General features: G+C 40.2%; 1 protein-coding gene across 1 annotated transcript in view; it reads left to right on the top strand.

The window, feature by feature from the left end:
* LOC110961997 (STT3 oligosaccharyltransferase complex catalytic subunit B) overlaps positions 1 to 16,602 on the top strand; it is a 134,491-nt gene that overhangs the window by 96,010 nt on the left and 21,879 nt on the right. Inside the window, exons 7-10 of the mRNA XM_051955775.1 lie at positions 712 to 858; positions 9,655 to 9,703; positions 10,397 to 10,551; positions 14,028 to 14,239. Coding sequence (XP_051811735.1) covers positions 712 to 858; positions 9,655 to 9,703; positions 10,397 to 10,551; positions 14,028 to 14,239 — 563 coding nt within the window. The remainder of the gene's footprint in view (positions 1 to 711; positions 859 to 9,654; positions 9,704 to 10,396; positions 10,552 to 14,027; positions 14,240 to 16,602) is intronic.

Consider the following 16,602-nt stretch of genomic DNA (forward strand, 5'->3'; position numbering starts at 1 on the left):
GCAGCAGCTGTTCAGAACATCTGGCGGCGGCGTTCACGGAGCGCAGCGGGAGACGGGAAGAGAGTGACAGGGCCACGGACCTGTCGGTACCGTTGAGATGTCAGCCCCTGAGGCAGGAGAAGCAGGGAGGGATATAGTTACAAGCATGTTAGCACCATGGCGGCTCTCCAGGAGACAGACAGGCCTCAACCTTGGAAATGGGTGAGACCTGCTGTGGGCTAGCAGAGGAGTGTTGAGATTTCACACGGGGCTTGTCAAAGGATGCTAGGTGACGAAAAAGAGAGAAACCAGCACCTCGTTTCTCTTTCCAATTTCTGCACCGAATTCGGCAGACAAACAAAGACGGAGCTGGAAAAGCAGCTCTGAGAAAGTGACAGAGCAAAGAGACGGAGGGAAAGAAGTGTGACCGAGGGGGCTGCGAGAGAAAGATGAGGCAAGGCAAAGAGAGAGGCTTATTTACAGAAATGTGTCTGCGTTTGAAAGATGTTGTCCTGCAGTGTTTGTCTTTCACATCTGCATGAACAGCCAAAGGGGCTATCGCAGACCGCTTTGTCGAGAGTTCTGCCAAAACGACGACGCTGCTTCTTAACCACGCAAACCCGCTTTGTACCCTGCAGGAGGCGGCATCAATCAGCGCCTCCTCAAATATTCAGTGCGAGTTTCCTTCGTGTGCGTTGCTCATTCCCTCCTTTCTGTCTGTCTTTTTCTCAGGTGTGTTTGCACTTCTCCAGGCCTATGCCTTCCTGCAGTACCTGAAGGACAGGCTGACCAGACAGGAGTTCCAGACGCTTTTCTTCCTCGGAGTCTCTCTGGCCGCCTGCATAGTCTTCCTCACGGTGATCTATCTCACCTACACAGGTCTGTGGTAAACCATGCTAGCAGTTATCACGCTGTTTTTTTACATTTCAGCTTCACTTTTCATTTGAGAATTATCTTTTTTTGGAAATTCTCTTTTTGGTCCATAAAGAAGTCAGCAGATACAGTTTCTTACATTGCAAGCTGTTTTTCAGTTTTGTAAACAAACAAAAATGATACACAAAATGACAAAAAAAAGAAAAAAAATACAAAATATGAGACAAACAACATGAAACAAAAGAGAGAAAAAATAGACAACAAAGTGACGAAAATGCACAAACATAAGTGAGACAAAACGACAAAAATGATGCACAAGACAACGAATAAAGCAAAGCACTAAATGAGAAAAATGAGACACAAAATGACAAAAAACAAGAAAAAAAGACAAATGAGACAAACACAAAACGAGACAAAAAATTAGACAACAAAATTACAAAGTGACAAAACTGCACAAACATAAGCGAGACAAAAAGAAAAAACGACAAAAATTATACACAAAACAACAAATAAAGCAAAACACTAAATGAGAAAAAATTAAACACAAAATGACAAAAGCGAGAAAAAAAGGACAAGAGACAAACAACACGAAACGAAACAAAAAAGAGACTAAAAATTTGACAAAAAAATGGACAAACGACAAAAATGAGACACAATATTCTAGAAATGACACAAACAAGACAGGAAACGACAAAAGCAAGAAACAAACCGACAAAAAATGTGGACAAACAACACAAGTGAGATAAAAAAACCCACAAAACAACCAAAACGATACACAAAACGACAAATAAAGCAAAACAGAAAATGACAAAAATGAGACAAAAAACACAAGTGAGACAAAAAGGAAACACATAATGACAAAAACATGAGACTAACAATGAACGTCGGACCAAAAAAACAACAAAAACAAGAAAAAATATTAGAAAAACAAAACGACAGAAGAACGATGAGCAATCTAGTATTTTACTTTACAAGACCTGAAAACCTCCTCCATGCTGTCTCTGATCATCTCCCAGAAGCTGTGAATCCCAGGACACCCCTAAAACATGTGAAAATGTCTTTTAAGGTCAGACAAATCAAGAAAACTCAGACATTCATTTTTGCTCCCGAGTTGTGTCAGACTTTCTTTTACAGCTAATAAGGTAAATGAGTTAAAAAGAAATCTCAATAGATTCATTTAGAATAAACAACAAACATTAGAAAGCAGCCATTAGTCAGTATCATGACTCGGCAAATACAAACACCTCATTAATCACTATATATTTCTATTACAAACAGATAATTCATCTACAGCCATGATCTGAAAAATACAGCATTTTAAATTGAAAATAAATTACAATCCCGTGCTAATTGCTGTTCTAATGCCAGATGTCTCGCGTTTAATAAAATCTACTAATAAGGTCATCGAGATTTTATCTTATTTAACCGTCTGTCTTAATTCCTCATCATCACCCGTGACGACACACATAATATGCTATCAGTGCTGCGATTCCATTTTCACATGATTTAACTCCTGTTGGTTACTGACTGCAGAAATATGTCTGCCCAAAGCAGGAAAAGCACAATAAGGCTACGTTCAGACTGCAGGCTCAAGTGACCCAAATCTGATTTTTTTTGCCCCTATGCGACCTGTATCTGATCTTTTCATGACAGTCCGAACGACACAGATCTGATTTTTTTCAAATGCGACCCAGGCCACTTGGATAGTGGTCCTAATTCGGATACGTATCGGATCTTTTGCCACGCGACTTCAGTCTGAACGACCAGGTTGCATTTATCCGACCTATACGTCATCGGTACACCATAAGCGTCACTATTCTGCGTTCAAGCAAAACACACGTGTTCAGGCTGCTGAAGACGTGTGTCTTGCCGTGAGAGTTAAAAAGAGGCGCTCACAGGGCCGGCCCTAGGACTTTGGTGGCCCTAAGCAAGATTTTTTTTGTGGCCCCAAAACATGCACAGGGCAACTACCAAATCACGTGCACAGCTTGTAATTGGGTTAAAACACACATGCACATGATTAACAGCATTAACAGATTTATGTTTTATTGGAATAAAGACAGGGACAAAATGCGAATCACACACTTATTGTGGTGTGGCCCCCTCTAGTGGATGTGGCTATAAACAACGACACAGAGTGTTTATGCCAGCGGCCGGCCCTGGGCGCTCACATATGTAGGTAAAGGTCGCCCTTGTCATTCGAAAATTCTGAATAAAGTCTGCATCTGTGAAGCCTCTCACATCACTATCCCACCACTCCTGGCTGCGACTCTGCACCCACACAATTCTCTGGACAGACGTTGCTGCCACTGCCCCACAAAACGCCAGGGCCAAAATCCTGGCTCTCTTCCTTCTTGACCTTCTCCTTAAAACGATTAAGTTATAAATATGCTGGCTCCGGCTGGACAACAACTTTAAAATGGCCAGACATGCTCTGCTGTTAGCGTCCATGTTTACCTTCGTAAACACTGAACACGCTCTGCTACGCTGCATGTCGTTGTTGTGTCCTCTTCTGCGCATGCGGGACACTTTTGGGTGGTGTGAGTTTCACACAGGAGATCACATGCAAGTCGCATTTAATTGGAAATGTGAACGAACTCGCAAAAAAATCAGATTTCCCAAAAAAATCAGAATTGAGCATGAAGCCCTGCAGTCTGAATGTAGCCTAAGAGTCTCCAGAATGCAGCAAATGTCAACACACTGACTGTGGCTGCTGTTCCCTGGTGAAGCTGGTCAGGACACAGACTGGGATGGTTGTGTTTTCGTCCTCCTCTGTAGCACAATATGTAAAAACTGGCTTCAGTTTGGCTGGAATTTGTTCCACAACTCTCCTTTTGTGTAGCGATCAGTCGATTATGTTTTGACGGTGGTCCAGATCTGGGATTTTAGCCATTTTGTTTCCTTTATTTGGCCAAAACTTCCAGCGTAGTGAGCGCTATCCCCTGAACGCCTGACCCACAGCGCCCCAGCGGGCCACTAATCAGTGCTCTGTTTGTCGGAGAAATTAAACCTGGAATGCAAACGATAAATAAATATAAACCGATATGGATACTGCAGAGAGGCGTGTTGGAGAAGCGTCGAGCGTTGGCGGAGGACTGAGCTCTACCAAGTGCCTTTCTGTCAGCGAGTTTGTGTTGTTTTCTGACCGGCCTGGATGAACCCCGGTGCGTGCATCCAGCTGGTTGAACTTTGTCCTCGTTAATGTTTTTCTCCATTATTTCAGTTTGAGTTCGTGGCCACGGGGCAGGACTCGAGGTTTCAGAGCAGACCCTTGCTGCTTATTGATTTTATTTGTCTCCTGCTGAAGTGTTGACTTATTTAAAGGATGCGCCGCCAAGCTCTTCCATCTTGTTGTGGAAGATACGGAGAACGTGCTGCAAGAAAATCCACATTCTAACAGCCTTTTTGCGTCGTCTTACTTGGCTTTGCTTCCTTTGTCTAGTGCAGAGGAGTCAAACTCATCATAGTTCAGGTTCCACATTCAGCCCAGTGATCAGTAAAATAGCAGCATATTAACCTATAAATAACAACAATTCCAAATGTTTGCTTTGTTTCAGTGCGAAAAAGGTACATTCTGAAAATGCTGACATTTGAGGAACCATCTTTCTACAAAACATCATGAACAACCTGCAACTTCTTAAGGAAAATAAGTGAAATGTCATCAACATTCAGCCTCAGTTTATCATTTCCACATTACAACTTCCAGGTCACATAGTGTCTACAAAGGAACACAACATTTAGCCATCTGGAACTGAAGCAGAGAGGATTTTACTTTATGGTCAAAATGACAGAAGTCAGATGACAAAAAGACAAAAAAAACAACTAAAGCAAGACAAAATATTACAAAAATCAGACGCAAAATGACAAAAAAATGATACAAACGACACAAAACAAAATAAAAGAGACAAAAAATCAGACCAAAAAGTTACAAAGCAACAAAAAAAATGGACAAATGAGACAAAAAATGACAAAAGCATGAAACAAAACAGCAAAGTGGAAAAACAACACAAGCAAGACAAAATAACGCAAAATGGCACAAAACATCGAATGAAGCAACACACAAAATGACAAAAAGAAGACAAAAGACGTAAGCGAGACAAAAAGAACACACAAAATGACAAAAATGAGAAACTTAATGGCGAAAACATGAGACGAATGACAAAAGTCAGACAAAAAAAACAACAAAGCAAGACAAAATACTACAAAAATGAGATACAAACTTACAATAGCGAGAAACGAAACGACAAAAAATAGACAACGCAAGCGAGATGAAAAGGAAGCATAAAATGTCAAAAATGAGGAACAAGGTAACAAAAACATGAGACAAGCAACAAAAATGGCACAAAAAACAACAAAACAAGACAAAATATTACAAAAAATGAGACACAAACTTACAAAAGCGAGAAACAAAATGATAAAATAAGGAAACGACGCAAGCGAGATGAATGAGGAACAAAGTAACAAAAACGTGAGACAAGCAACAAAAATGGCACAAAAAACAACAAAACCAAACAAAGTATTACAAAAAATGAGAGACAAAATGACCAAAAACAGACACAAAGCAAAAAGAGACAAAAAGTTACAAAAAAATGGAAAAAAACCACAAGCGAGACCAAAAGAAAACACAAAACGACAAAAACGTGAGACAAACGACAAAAGAACAATCTAGTATTTTACTTTGATGGAAACAACTTGTCATGGTCTAGAAATGATTTTAAATTTATAGTTTTACTAATTTACAATCTGCAGTTAATGTCTTCTCTGTAATTTTTACACTCTGAGGACCGGATTGGACCCTCTGGAGGACCACTTTTGGCCCACGGGCCTCATGTTGGACACCCCTGCTTTAGTGGAAATCTTCTACAGTAAGACAGTCATGTGGAAAAGAGCCGACATTGCACACATTTTCTGCAGCCCGTGATGAGAATCAACTCACTAAAGTGTGTGACTGCTGCTGCAGATTATTGAACCAAACTTCCAGCAGTCTTTCACTCCACATGATGTAAACTCTGCAGCCAGGCCTTTGGAGATGGTGGCACATCGCATCCACGGTAACGTTTTTAGATCGGTGGTGGACGCAGAAGCCCGGCCTCTTGAGATTACCGGCTTCATCTGGTAAACGTCGAGATCTGTCGGCCATCTGAATGGAGCCGTGGGAGTCGACGGCTGTCTGTTGACTTGCCAGTTTTTTTGCAGGGAGACTGCGCATGTCTCTCTACAGTCTGTAAGCGTTTCTCCTCTCAAAGCCTCAGCGGCACAGCAGCCGGATGGATTTCCTCAGCGCCTTTTAAAACAGAGCCAAGTATTGATCGGGAAAATCAGTGTTACGCTTTAAATCACCTCTTAAAATATCTCCATCCCACTAATTTAGCTTTTTTTCTTTGCCTGTTGCGGTTTAGGGTTATTTTAAGTTGTTTAGAAAGCGTCATATTAGCCACATTCCCCTTTGAAGAGCAGGGACGGCTATATGTTGATGCGAGCACGTCACAAAATGTAAATATGTGAGTAAGACTTTGTGTTGTTGAGCTGCTCCCAGAGCCCCAAGGCAACAGTTCAGAGCAGAAATGTATTCCAGATCAAAGCGTAACCAAAATAAGACATTTGTATGCGCACATAAAATGCCCCGTGCAGTCTAATTTGCAGCTTAAATGGTTTCAGTTACATTTATAAACAAGTCAATTCTAGTAATTAAGTCGCATCAATAGAACACATTTTCAGCATTGACACGTTTTCCACTGAGGTTTTTTTTAGGGGGTGGAGTCTGCAGTTCTGGAGGAAGATTGTTGTTTGTATATTCCGATAAAATGTCTTAGATTCACCCTCTTTCCCCCCCATCCAAGCCACTCTGCTTTCCCATTTACAGAGAATGGATGGCTAGTGTTCCTCACAGACATTTTCATGGAATTGGGCAAAATCTACACTGGGCTAAAGTCGCTGAGTTTACTGATGTGGCTCTGAAATAGATTTGTTTTATCAGCAGGGGTGTCCAACTCATCTTAGTTCAGGTTCTACATTCAGCCCGGTTTGATCTCCAGGGGGCCGGACCAGTTAAAACACAACATAATATCCTGTAAATAATGACTATCCTGAGTTTTTTTCCTTAATTTTAGTGCAAAAAATGTTCACATTTAAGAAATTGTCTTTTTACAAAACATTATGAACAAACTAAAATTTTAAAAGAAAAATAAATTCAATTTTAGCAACATTGTGCCTCAGTTCTTCATTTACACGTTACAGCTTCCAGCTCACGGAGTTAGTCCATGAGCCCGGACCCGACATTTAAAATATTACAAAAATGAGACGCAAAATGACAAAAACGAGACGCATAATAGACGACACGAAACAAAACAAAAAATTAGGCCAAAAAGTTACCAAAAAATGGACAAACGAGACAAAAAAATTACACAAATGACAAAAACGAGACGCATAACGACACAGAATGAGACAAACGACATGAAACAAATCAAAAAATTAGACAAAAAAGTTACAAAAAATTACAAAAACAAGACAAAAAAATTACTCAAATGACACAAGACCAAAAATGTCAAAAGCGAGAAACAAAACAACAAAAAGTAGACAAACAACACAAGCAAGACAAAATAAGACAAAACATCGAATAAAGCGAAAGACAAAGTGACGAAAAGAAGACAAAAAACACAAGCCAGTCTTTTTAAGATAAAAGATAAGAAAGCTTTTTTATCTTTGTACGCAGTGTACGACTTTCTCTTTTTTAAACGTACAATATCAATAAATTTAAAAAAATAAAGTAAGAATAAAAAATATCAAAGTAATGGAGTAAAAGATGAAAATAGGAATCTTTATAGAAACATTTACACCTGTCCAAAACTCATTTTGGACAGGTTTGAATGAGCAAGTACTAAACAAATTTGAGTAATTTCTAGTCATTTTCCACATATTTCCGGTCATTTTTGACACATTTTGACAACATTTAGAGAGCATACTTTTTTCTGAGGTCAAATTTTAGTCATTCTGGACGTTTTTTATTGTTTTCAGTCATTTTTGGAACCCTTCTAAGCCATCCTAGATGTTTAACTCTTTTTGGACAGATTGTGAACAGCAAAAGAGGATTTTTTGAGCATGGTTTGGACAAATTTCTAATCATTTTGGCCAAACGTGGAGATTTGTTAAAGATTTCTGTATCATTGCCAGATAGCGGCACGACGTCACTGTAACCATGACAACCAGTGAACACTACGTCAGCTGATTGTGATCCTACTACAAATCCACCGCTGAGGACTTATCAGGACTTATCCATCAGAAATGATCCATGGAACAACTGATTAAATTGTGGGGGTGTTTCTCATCGATCCCTGCTACATATTTAGGTCACGTGATTCGGTATCCGTACATAACGTACACATGTATGACACACGCCTGTATTCAGCGCGAGGTCATTTTATTTTATTTGTAGGTACATCTATATTAAATGGTCACATTCTACGTTGCCGTGATTTATGGTCATCGATAATTAATAAAAAATGCAGAATTTCTACAAAAATATGGAGGAATGAGCAGCCTTGGATGTGGACTGCTCTCTCTCAGTGCTTTTCTTGTTAGTTTTTTGCTGCCATAAATGGCGCAACTTTGCCAATTAAATTTAAAAAAAATTATGTTCCCTTTTAATTACTCGTAAGCTTTTTGGATTCAGAAGTTTATGGATCATTAGCTGCGTTTCCATTATCCTTAGATATGCACAAAATGTGAATAGGGCAATAAAAAAACTGGTAATGGAAACAGCTGAATTTAGAAAAAGGACTAAAATATCGCTAAAAAGTTTTTACGCCCTCATGAGGTGGTTTTTCAGACGTTTATATTGAAAAATATCGCAAAAGCACAATGGAAACACTTTTTCCGCCATTATACGTCATCGGACGTGACGTACCTGGTCACATGACCAGTTCTCTCTGAGTAAACATGGCGTGGTACGTGTGGACAGAAGAGGAGACCGAGACTTTTCTTGCCATTATTCTTGAGAAAAACATCACTGCCATACTAGACAGCAAACATAACAACACCTACACACAACAGGTTTTGGGCGTCCATCTTCCTGCAGTGAAATCTCACGGGATGTTATTTTACAAGAGTTATGATGCTGAACATGCAGAACAACCTTCAATGGAAACACGTTCAAAGCGCAAATATACTTTGTTGAAAATTTAGAAATATCGCTTTTATTTTGCGAAAAACTGTAATGTAAACCCAGCTTTTGAGATGTTCTGTTCAAGTTTGTTTCGGTGATCTCAAAACAAACAAAATCCAGTCATTAAAATTTTACAACACTTCTAGTCTTCAAACCTCCACGGGGTTCCTTTCCACTGTTATTTATTTAGTCATTAATATTAATTGTTGGAGGGCAAGACATATGATTCGATAGCTGCCTTCCCACATTCTGTTTCTGTGCTGCATTTCTTTTCCCCCCTCACACAATGAATACCAACATACACTCTAGACATCCGCTGTCTTGTCCTCAGGCAATCTGTGCTACATGTTTTTGCTGGCCTGTAGGTCAGATCGTATTTTCTCTGTTATTTATTCAAAGCTTCACAGTTCGCTTGAGTTTGCCGTAGAAATAATTACATTTTGTTGCAGCAAAAGGCAGCCAAAAATTAGGCTTTAAGAAGCACTTTATTGTGTTTTTCTGCGACTAACAAGCCTCATCTGGCTTGTTTTCGTATCAACGCGGCTCAGGAATCTTCCCACCAGCAGTCCTCGTGTTCCACGCTCAAATGGAAAGTGTTAAGAGACGAGCCTTTGCTTATTGATTGCTTTTCCTGTCTCTAGGATACATCGCTCCGTGGAGTGGTCGTTTCTACTCTCTCTGGGACACCGGGTAAGCTCTGCTGACCTTCACACTCTCTCCATCGATGGAACACTTGTTCAATTGAGTGCATGTGTGTGTTTTTTCCGAGACCTGCCCCCCCCCCCCCCAACCCCCAAACCCCCCCCCCCCCCCCCCCCACAACATCCCAGAGGGGAAAACAGAGCAGCACAGGCGGTGTTGAACTATTGTCTTACTTCCAAACAGCACCGAGCACCCCTTGTTCTCCAAATACGCTGCGATTTGTTTGATATTTCTGCACACCCGATCAATCCTCTCCAGCTCCCCTACCTCGGTTTGCTGACTGAAGCAGTATGGGATGTTTTTTTCTTCCCCCCCTTTTCCTTTTGGAGGCTGATACTAATTCCTTAATGTGCTGTCTGTTTTCTCCCTCCCAGCTGTAATCACAGAACACTTGAGGGAGAAATATTTAAGATTGTATGGAAACTGCTGCGTTAAAGCCCCATTACGAGTAAAGAGGGAACACACGGATCAGAAACTAACAGCAGTAAAATGGCATCACTCATCAGCAGGGCTAAATTTGTTCACGTTTCACCAAAAAGCATGTGGGGGAGCTAAATTATCTTCTTCCCTCATAATTCTGGAGTTAATCAGGAAGATCAATTGTATAATTTGTCTCAACGCTCCCAAAGCGCTCGACTCGGCATGAATTACATCCTGTCTGTCTCCCTCCTCTCTCCACAGCTACGCTAAGATCCACATCCCCATCATAGCGTCCGTTTCGGAGCACCAGCCGACAACATGGGTGTCCTTCTTCTTCGACCTCCACATCCTGGTCTGCACCTTCCCGGCAGGCCTGTGGTTCTGCATCAAGAACATCAATGATGAACGTGTGTTCGGTAGGGAACGGTTTGTGAAATATTTATACAGTTTGTGCACGAAAAACCCCATTTCCACTGCGGTGCAGAGCGGCCGAGTGAGATATCCTGGGCGGTCGTCGACAGAGGAGTCGTCCAGATCGTATCGTGATCCTCCAAGTCCATCGTATTACCAGCAGTTTTAGGAATTTCAGTTTTATTTTTAGCCATTCAAGCATTTTTGTTGAAATATTTCAGAAGCATAGTGGATGGATCGGCATGAGAGCCCAGAGGATGTAGACTTTAATGCACTCCTGGCAGTTCATTATTTATTTAGAGGCCATATTATGCTTTTTGTGTTTTTCCCTTCCTTTAGTGTGTTGTGTAGCTTTTTGCGTGTTTGAAAGGGCTACAACTAGGGCTGGACCCGAATATCCGAATATCCGTTCGCTACGGCGGTATCCAGATATCAATCTTGGAATCCGAATACCGGCAGCTCAGTTCTCCCATTCAGCAGCAAGGATGTAAGGGAGTGATATAAGACAGGAAAAATTTTTAAAAGTGTTCAGTAGTTTACTTTTTTGAGGTTTAGGTATTGTTAAAGATGTATATAAGTTGGTTCAGGCTGTTCAGTCATTATTTTCACTTTATTTTAAGGTTTACAGCTTATATCAAAAGTTATTTATGAAAATATGATGTCAAAATGTTTTTAAACCGTACTGAATTTATTTGATTTGACGGTCAGTTACTGATTACATGCAGACTAGGGCTGGACCCGAATATTCGTTCACTACGGCACTATCCAGATATTAATTTTGGTATACGAATATCCCCACCCCCCGGTCGGACGTTACCGGGCGGAAAGAATATGCGGCGTTACTGTCTTGCCTCCGCCTTCGGCCCACTTTGGCTCATCCCGTCGTGTTCGGCTCATCTCTGCTCCTCCATTCGTGTTTCTTACCACCACCCGAATGGCCGGGTTGCTGCCGACTCTGACGTCACGCTTCACTTCGTTGCATAAACACAAGACAAGATGCTGAAGACCTCCGCTGTTTGGGAATTCTTCAGTTTAACTGAAGACAAAAGGAAGGCAAAATTTGGACCAGAGACCAGACGAACGGATCAGAATATTCGGGCCGTTTCCGCCACAAGCCCCGCCCCCCGTCGGACATTAGTGGGCGGAACGAATATTCAGATATTCGTCTTTAATAGGGCCCGAATATCCGGAGACCAGAAACCACTATTCGGGCCAGCCCTAATGAAGACGCTAAAGAAGCTACCAGGTTACATGAACATATATCACACTAATACAGTTAGACATTATGATGTTCCAGACCTTTGCTTTAATGCATTTTCTCTGTCTGGACCCCTTTGAATTTTAGTAGAATACCCCTGGTCTGCAATATCAACACAAATGGGAGTCGCTCTCTCCAGTTTAAAACGCTGCATCTTACCTGCCTGAATTGCCTCATTAGAAGTCCACGTATGTCGTCATGTAACACATTTGCATGATCCTGCCTAGCGGCTAGTTCGGCACACCCACAAAACAATGAGCAGCTTCCATGTATTTCCACATAACTTCTGCTTATACTCACAGCTCTGGCTTACAGGAACCGTAACAACGAGAACAGACGGGGGTTTTCAGGAGAGCGAGTTTAAAGATGCAGGAGCTAAAACTGAACGGGACGAGGTGAAGCAGGAATGTTAGAACAGTAATGTGCTTTTGAGGACATTAAAGCGTGTAAACACATTCATGGCAGACCCCCATTATAAAATTATTAACCTCTAAATGTGCATAATGTGGGCTCTTTAATCGATGCCTTTGAGGTTCGTGTTTGTGGTTTTAAAATAACCGTCGACGCAGGATGTATCACAATAAAATATGTGACATTCTGGATGAATTATTCCTTTTCATTTGACGCTTTCATCTGGTTAAGCTTTCAGTTTGTCCAGGACTTATAAAATATGTGCAAAACTAATGACATTTCCATCATCCCCAGCAGCACTATGTTTTTGATGCCAATTAGAAAACACCAAAACAGGGTGTCATTTTAGTTTGATCTGAAGCGGGCTGGGTCAGTAAAATCACAGCAGAATTTACCACGATTCCAAATGTTTCCTTTGTTTTAACGCCAAAAAGTACATTCTGACAATGTTCACATTTAAGGATTTTTTTTTTTTTTTACAAAACATAACAATCTGAAATTTCTTATAAAAAATAAATTCAGTTTCAGCGATATTATGCCTCCGTTTATCATTTTCTCATTACAACCTGCAGATCAGAGTGTCTACAAAGGAACACAACATTCAGTCATCTGGAACTGAATAATACAATATTTTACTTTATGATCAAAATAACAAAAACACACAAGAAACAACGAATAAAGCTAAACACAAAATGACACGTGTAAGACAAAAAACACAAACGAGGTGAAAAGGAGACGCAAAACGACAAAAATGAGAAACAACAAAGCATGAGAAAAATGACAAAAGTCAGACAAAAAAAACAACGAAACGAAACAAAATAGTACAAAAATGAGACACTCAATGACAGAAGAACAATGAGCAATCAAGTGTTTTAATTTATGATCAGACAACTCGTCATCGTCTAGAAATTACTTTAAATTTATCGTTTTACAAATATACAATCTGCAGTTAATGTCTTCTCTGTAATTTTTACACTTTGAGGGCCGGTTTTGGACCACGGGCCTCATGTTGGACACCCGTTTTAGACGGAAAATCTTTTTGCCTTATGCTTCAACCTTGAGAGTTTCTTGTCCATTCAAGCCTTGGAAATGATCCAACTCACTTGGCATTGTTCATGGACAAAATAAATGGGATGATTCCTCATTATTTGTTCATTTGTCAAAAGATTTGCAAAGAAGTATATAAAGTTCACATGCTACTGTCACAAGGTAAAGTTTCAATAAAGATTTCTTCCATTCTGTTCTCTCCAAACATGTCCAGGTAGAGCGCTGTGATTCTCCTGCCTCCAGGTCCAAATAAAGCCGCATCGATGCAGCGTCTCCTGCTGTCAATAATCTGACACTCACAGCTTTCAAACAACGTGAAAGACATCAAATGAGACTGTACCTCCTTTTAAACAAAACTTTCGCTTATGGAGTAAGACGGCCAGGATCAAGGACGGAGAACCTTTGAGTGTTAGAAAGGCAGTCCTTCAGCAGCCTGTTTCTCCCTGGGACTTAATCAGCCAATTACAGTTATTGATTAGCCGTGCACCTGTTGAGCCGGGTCGGCACTTTTCAAGGACGCAGAGCAGCCGGTGTTCTCTCCGTTGACAGCTAACGTAGACTGATTATGCCGTGTTATTCTAACAACTCAATTTCTCTTTTTCATGTCTTTATCTCCTCCCAGCACTCTGAGTCGTTTCTTGTCTCTCCTTTGTTGCCTTTCTCCTTGTCTGACCTTTGTCTGCTTTGTTTTCCCTTCTTTATTCTCCACTTTAACACATCTCACCCACCACCTTGTGTTGTTTTTATTTATCTCCTGCCTTCCAGTGGCCTTGTATGCCATCAGTGCGGTGTATTTCGCCGGCGTGATGGTGCGTCTGATGCTGACACTGACTCCGGTGGTGTGCATGCTCTCGGCTGTGGCTTTCTCCAGTGTCTTTGAGCATTACATGGGAGACGACACCAAGAGGGAGAAGCCTCCTGCTGAGGACAGCAGCGATGAGGACGACAAGAGGAATTCTGGGAATCTCTATGACAAGGTTAGGATGTGGTAGAGTATCTGCTGCACTGACACTAATCTATTAGTGCTGTCAAACGAGGACAATTTTTAATCAGATTAATCAAGGGTTGATGTGGATTCATTTCGATTAATCACAATGACATATTTTAATCTATATTAATCATGTTTCATTTTGCATGAACAAACAGATTCAAGAAAGAAAGGGATTGATAGATATATAGATAGGTCCTCGATTTGTGACGTCCTCAACATACGGCGTTTCGTCAGAACTGAATCAGACGAATACGTCATCACACAGCGCTGTAAGACGGCTTTGTTGTACGCCACCTTGGATTGCGCTACATTAGCTAACTTTTTGCCCTTCATTATGTCTCTCAAGGCTAAGTCAGACTCTTCTGATGCTTCGAAGAAAAGGAAATTCATCTCCATGTCTTCACTGCAGCTTACCGACTAGTTAAACTCGTGCTTGCAAAATGAATCGTGAGTCGCAGCAAACTTGACTTTCTTTCTGTGGCTTTTGATCCACATTACAAACGGCGAAAATTGCAACAAAAAACTGTAAAGCCAAACATCAAAATAGCGAACAGGAAGTGACAACTTTCAACAAACGACTTCAAAATAAAGGCTTTTTCAAAATAAGAAAAAGTGTAAGAGTAACTCACCATGGAAGTGAAATTAGATTAAATAAAACGCTTGGAACAAAATGAAACACCGACAAACATCGGCCAAGTTGTAAAAACAGTACAACATATTCTGTTACGTTATTGAAAAATGACCCATAGGTGCATGAAAGTTGTTGGTATTCATGACTTTTACGTAGAACTGATGTAACGCCTTTCTTTAGATTTTCCCCGGAGTTCCAACTTATGACAAAATCGACACACATCAATCTGTAGGAATGGAACTCTGCTGTAAATTGAGGACCCCTTGTGTATATGATTCCCACTGAGACGGCCAACCTGCTGTGTAGCCCCTTCCATTTTGAGTTGCTTGGTTCTGCCACTACCAGATCAACTGCCTCTTTGCACGTGTGTGTGACGGCAAGTCTACGTGGACAAACTGCCAGCACTGCAAAAATTCAAAATCTTACCAAGTCTATTTGTCCTATTTTTGGTCAAAATTTCTCATCCCACTTGATTTAAGATAAATTTACTTAAGAAGTGACATTTCAGCAAGATGGAGGGACTTGTTTTAAGACATCCATTCTCTATACACCGCTTTATCCTCACTAGGGGTGCTGGAGTCTATCCCAGCTGACTCGGGCGAAGGCAGGGGACACCCTGGACAGGTCACCAGTCTGTCACAGGGCTACATATACAGACACACAATCACACTCACATTCACACCTACGGACAATTTAGAGTAACCAATTAACCTCAGCATGTTTTTGGACTGTGGGAGGAAGCCGGAGTGCCCGGAGAAAACCCACGCATGCACAGGGAGAACATGCAAACTCCATGCAGAAAGATCCCAGGCTGGGATTTGAACCGGGGATCTTCTTGCTGCAAGGCAAAAGTGCTAACCACTACCCCACTGTGCAGCCCTGTTTTAAGACAATGCATCTTAAATATTCTGTTACGTCAAACAGTCTTTAAATTATCTTGTTTTAACCCTCCTGTTGTCCTGTGGGTCAAATTGATCCGTTTTAAAATTTAAAAATTTGGAGAAAAAAACAAACATTTTCACAGTAACTACCACATTTTCAAAAAATTTTTGGGAAATTTTTTGAACATTTTTTGGTGGGAATAAAGAAATGTTTAAAAAATATTTCTATTATATTATAATATTTCTGTATAGAAATATTAGAAATTTTACTGATATGTAATCAATTTAGATATTTTTAGGATTTTTTTGGAAGAATTGTATTCATTTTTTGAAAATATTTACAATTTTTGTATTTTTATTTAACTTTTTATTTCTTGCCAGATTTGGGGATTTTTTTGTAAAATAAAACTTTTAAGGGAAACTTCTAAGGAATTTTCATCCTGAAGGTTTTGCAAATTTTTTTTATAAATTTGGGGGATTTTTGCTGAATTTTTGATTTTTTTTTTTCCCGATTTTTTTTTTTTTCCAGACTTGGGAACAATGTATTTTTTGGTGCCGTAAATGAGGACAACAGGAGGGTTAAGACAATCCTGGTAAAATGTAGCTGAAAATAAGTTTCCCCAGCTACATTTATGATCTCAATATTCAAAATATCATATCTTATTTCACATTTTTCACTTGTTCTATTGGCAGATTTTTTTCTCTTATTTCAAGGTAAAAGTTCCTTGAAATAAGTTTTTTTTTTCTTGTTTTGAGAGGGGCATTTTTTTTCCAGTGAGAGACATTTCAGGGATTTTGAGTCATCAGATAGGTTTATTGCATTGAAATTTTTCATCA

The sequence above is a fragment of the Acanthochromis polyacanthus genome, chromosome 11 (genome assembly GCF_021347895.1).
Source record: "Acanthochromis polyacanthus isolate Apoly-LR-REF ecotype Palm Island chromosome 11, KAUST_Apoly_ChrSc, whole genome shotgun sequence".
In the NCBI taxonomy this organism is placed as follows: Eukaryota; Metazoa; Chordata; class Actinopteri; family Pomacentridae; genus Acanthochromis; species Acanthochromis polyacanthus.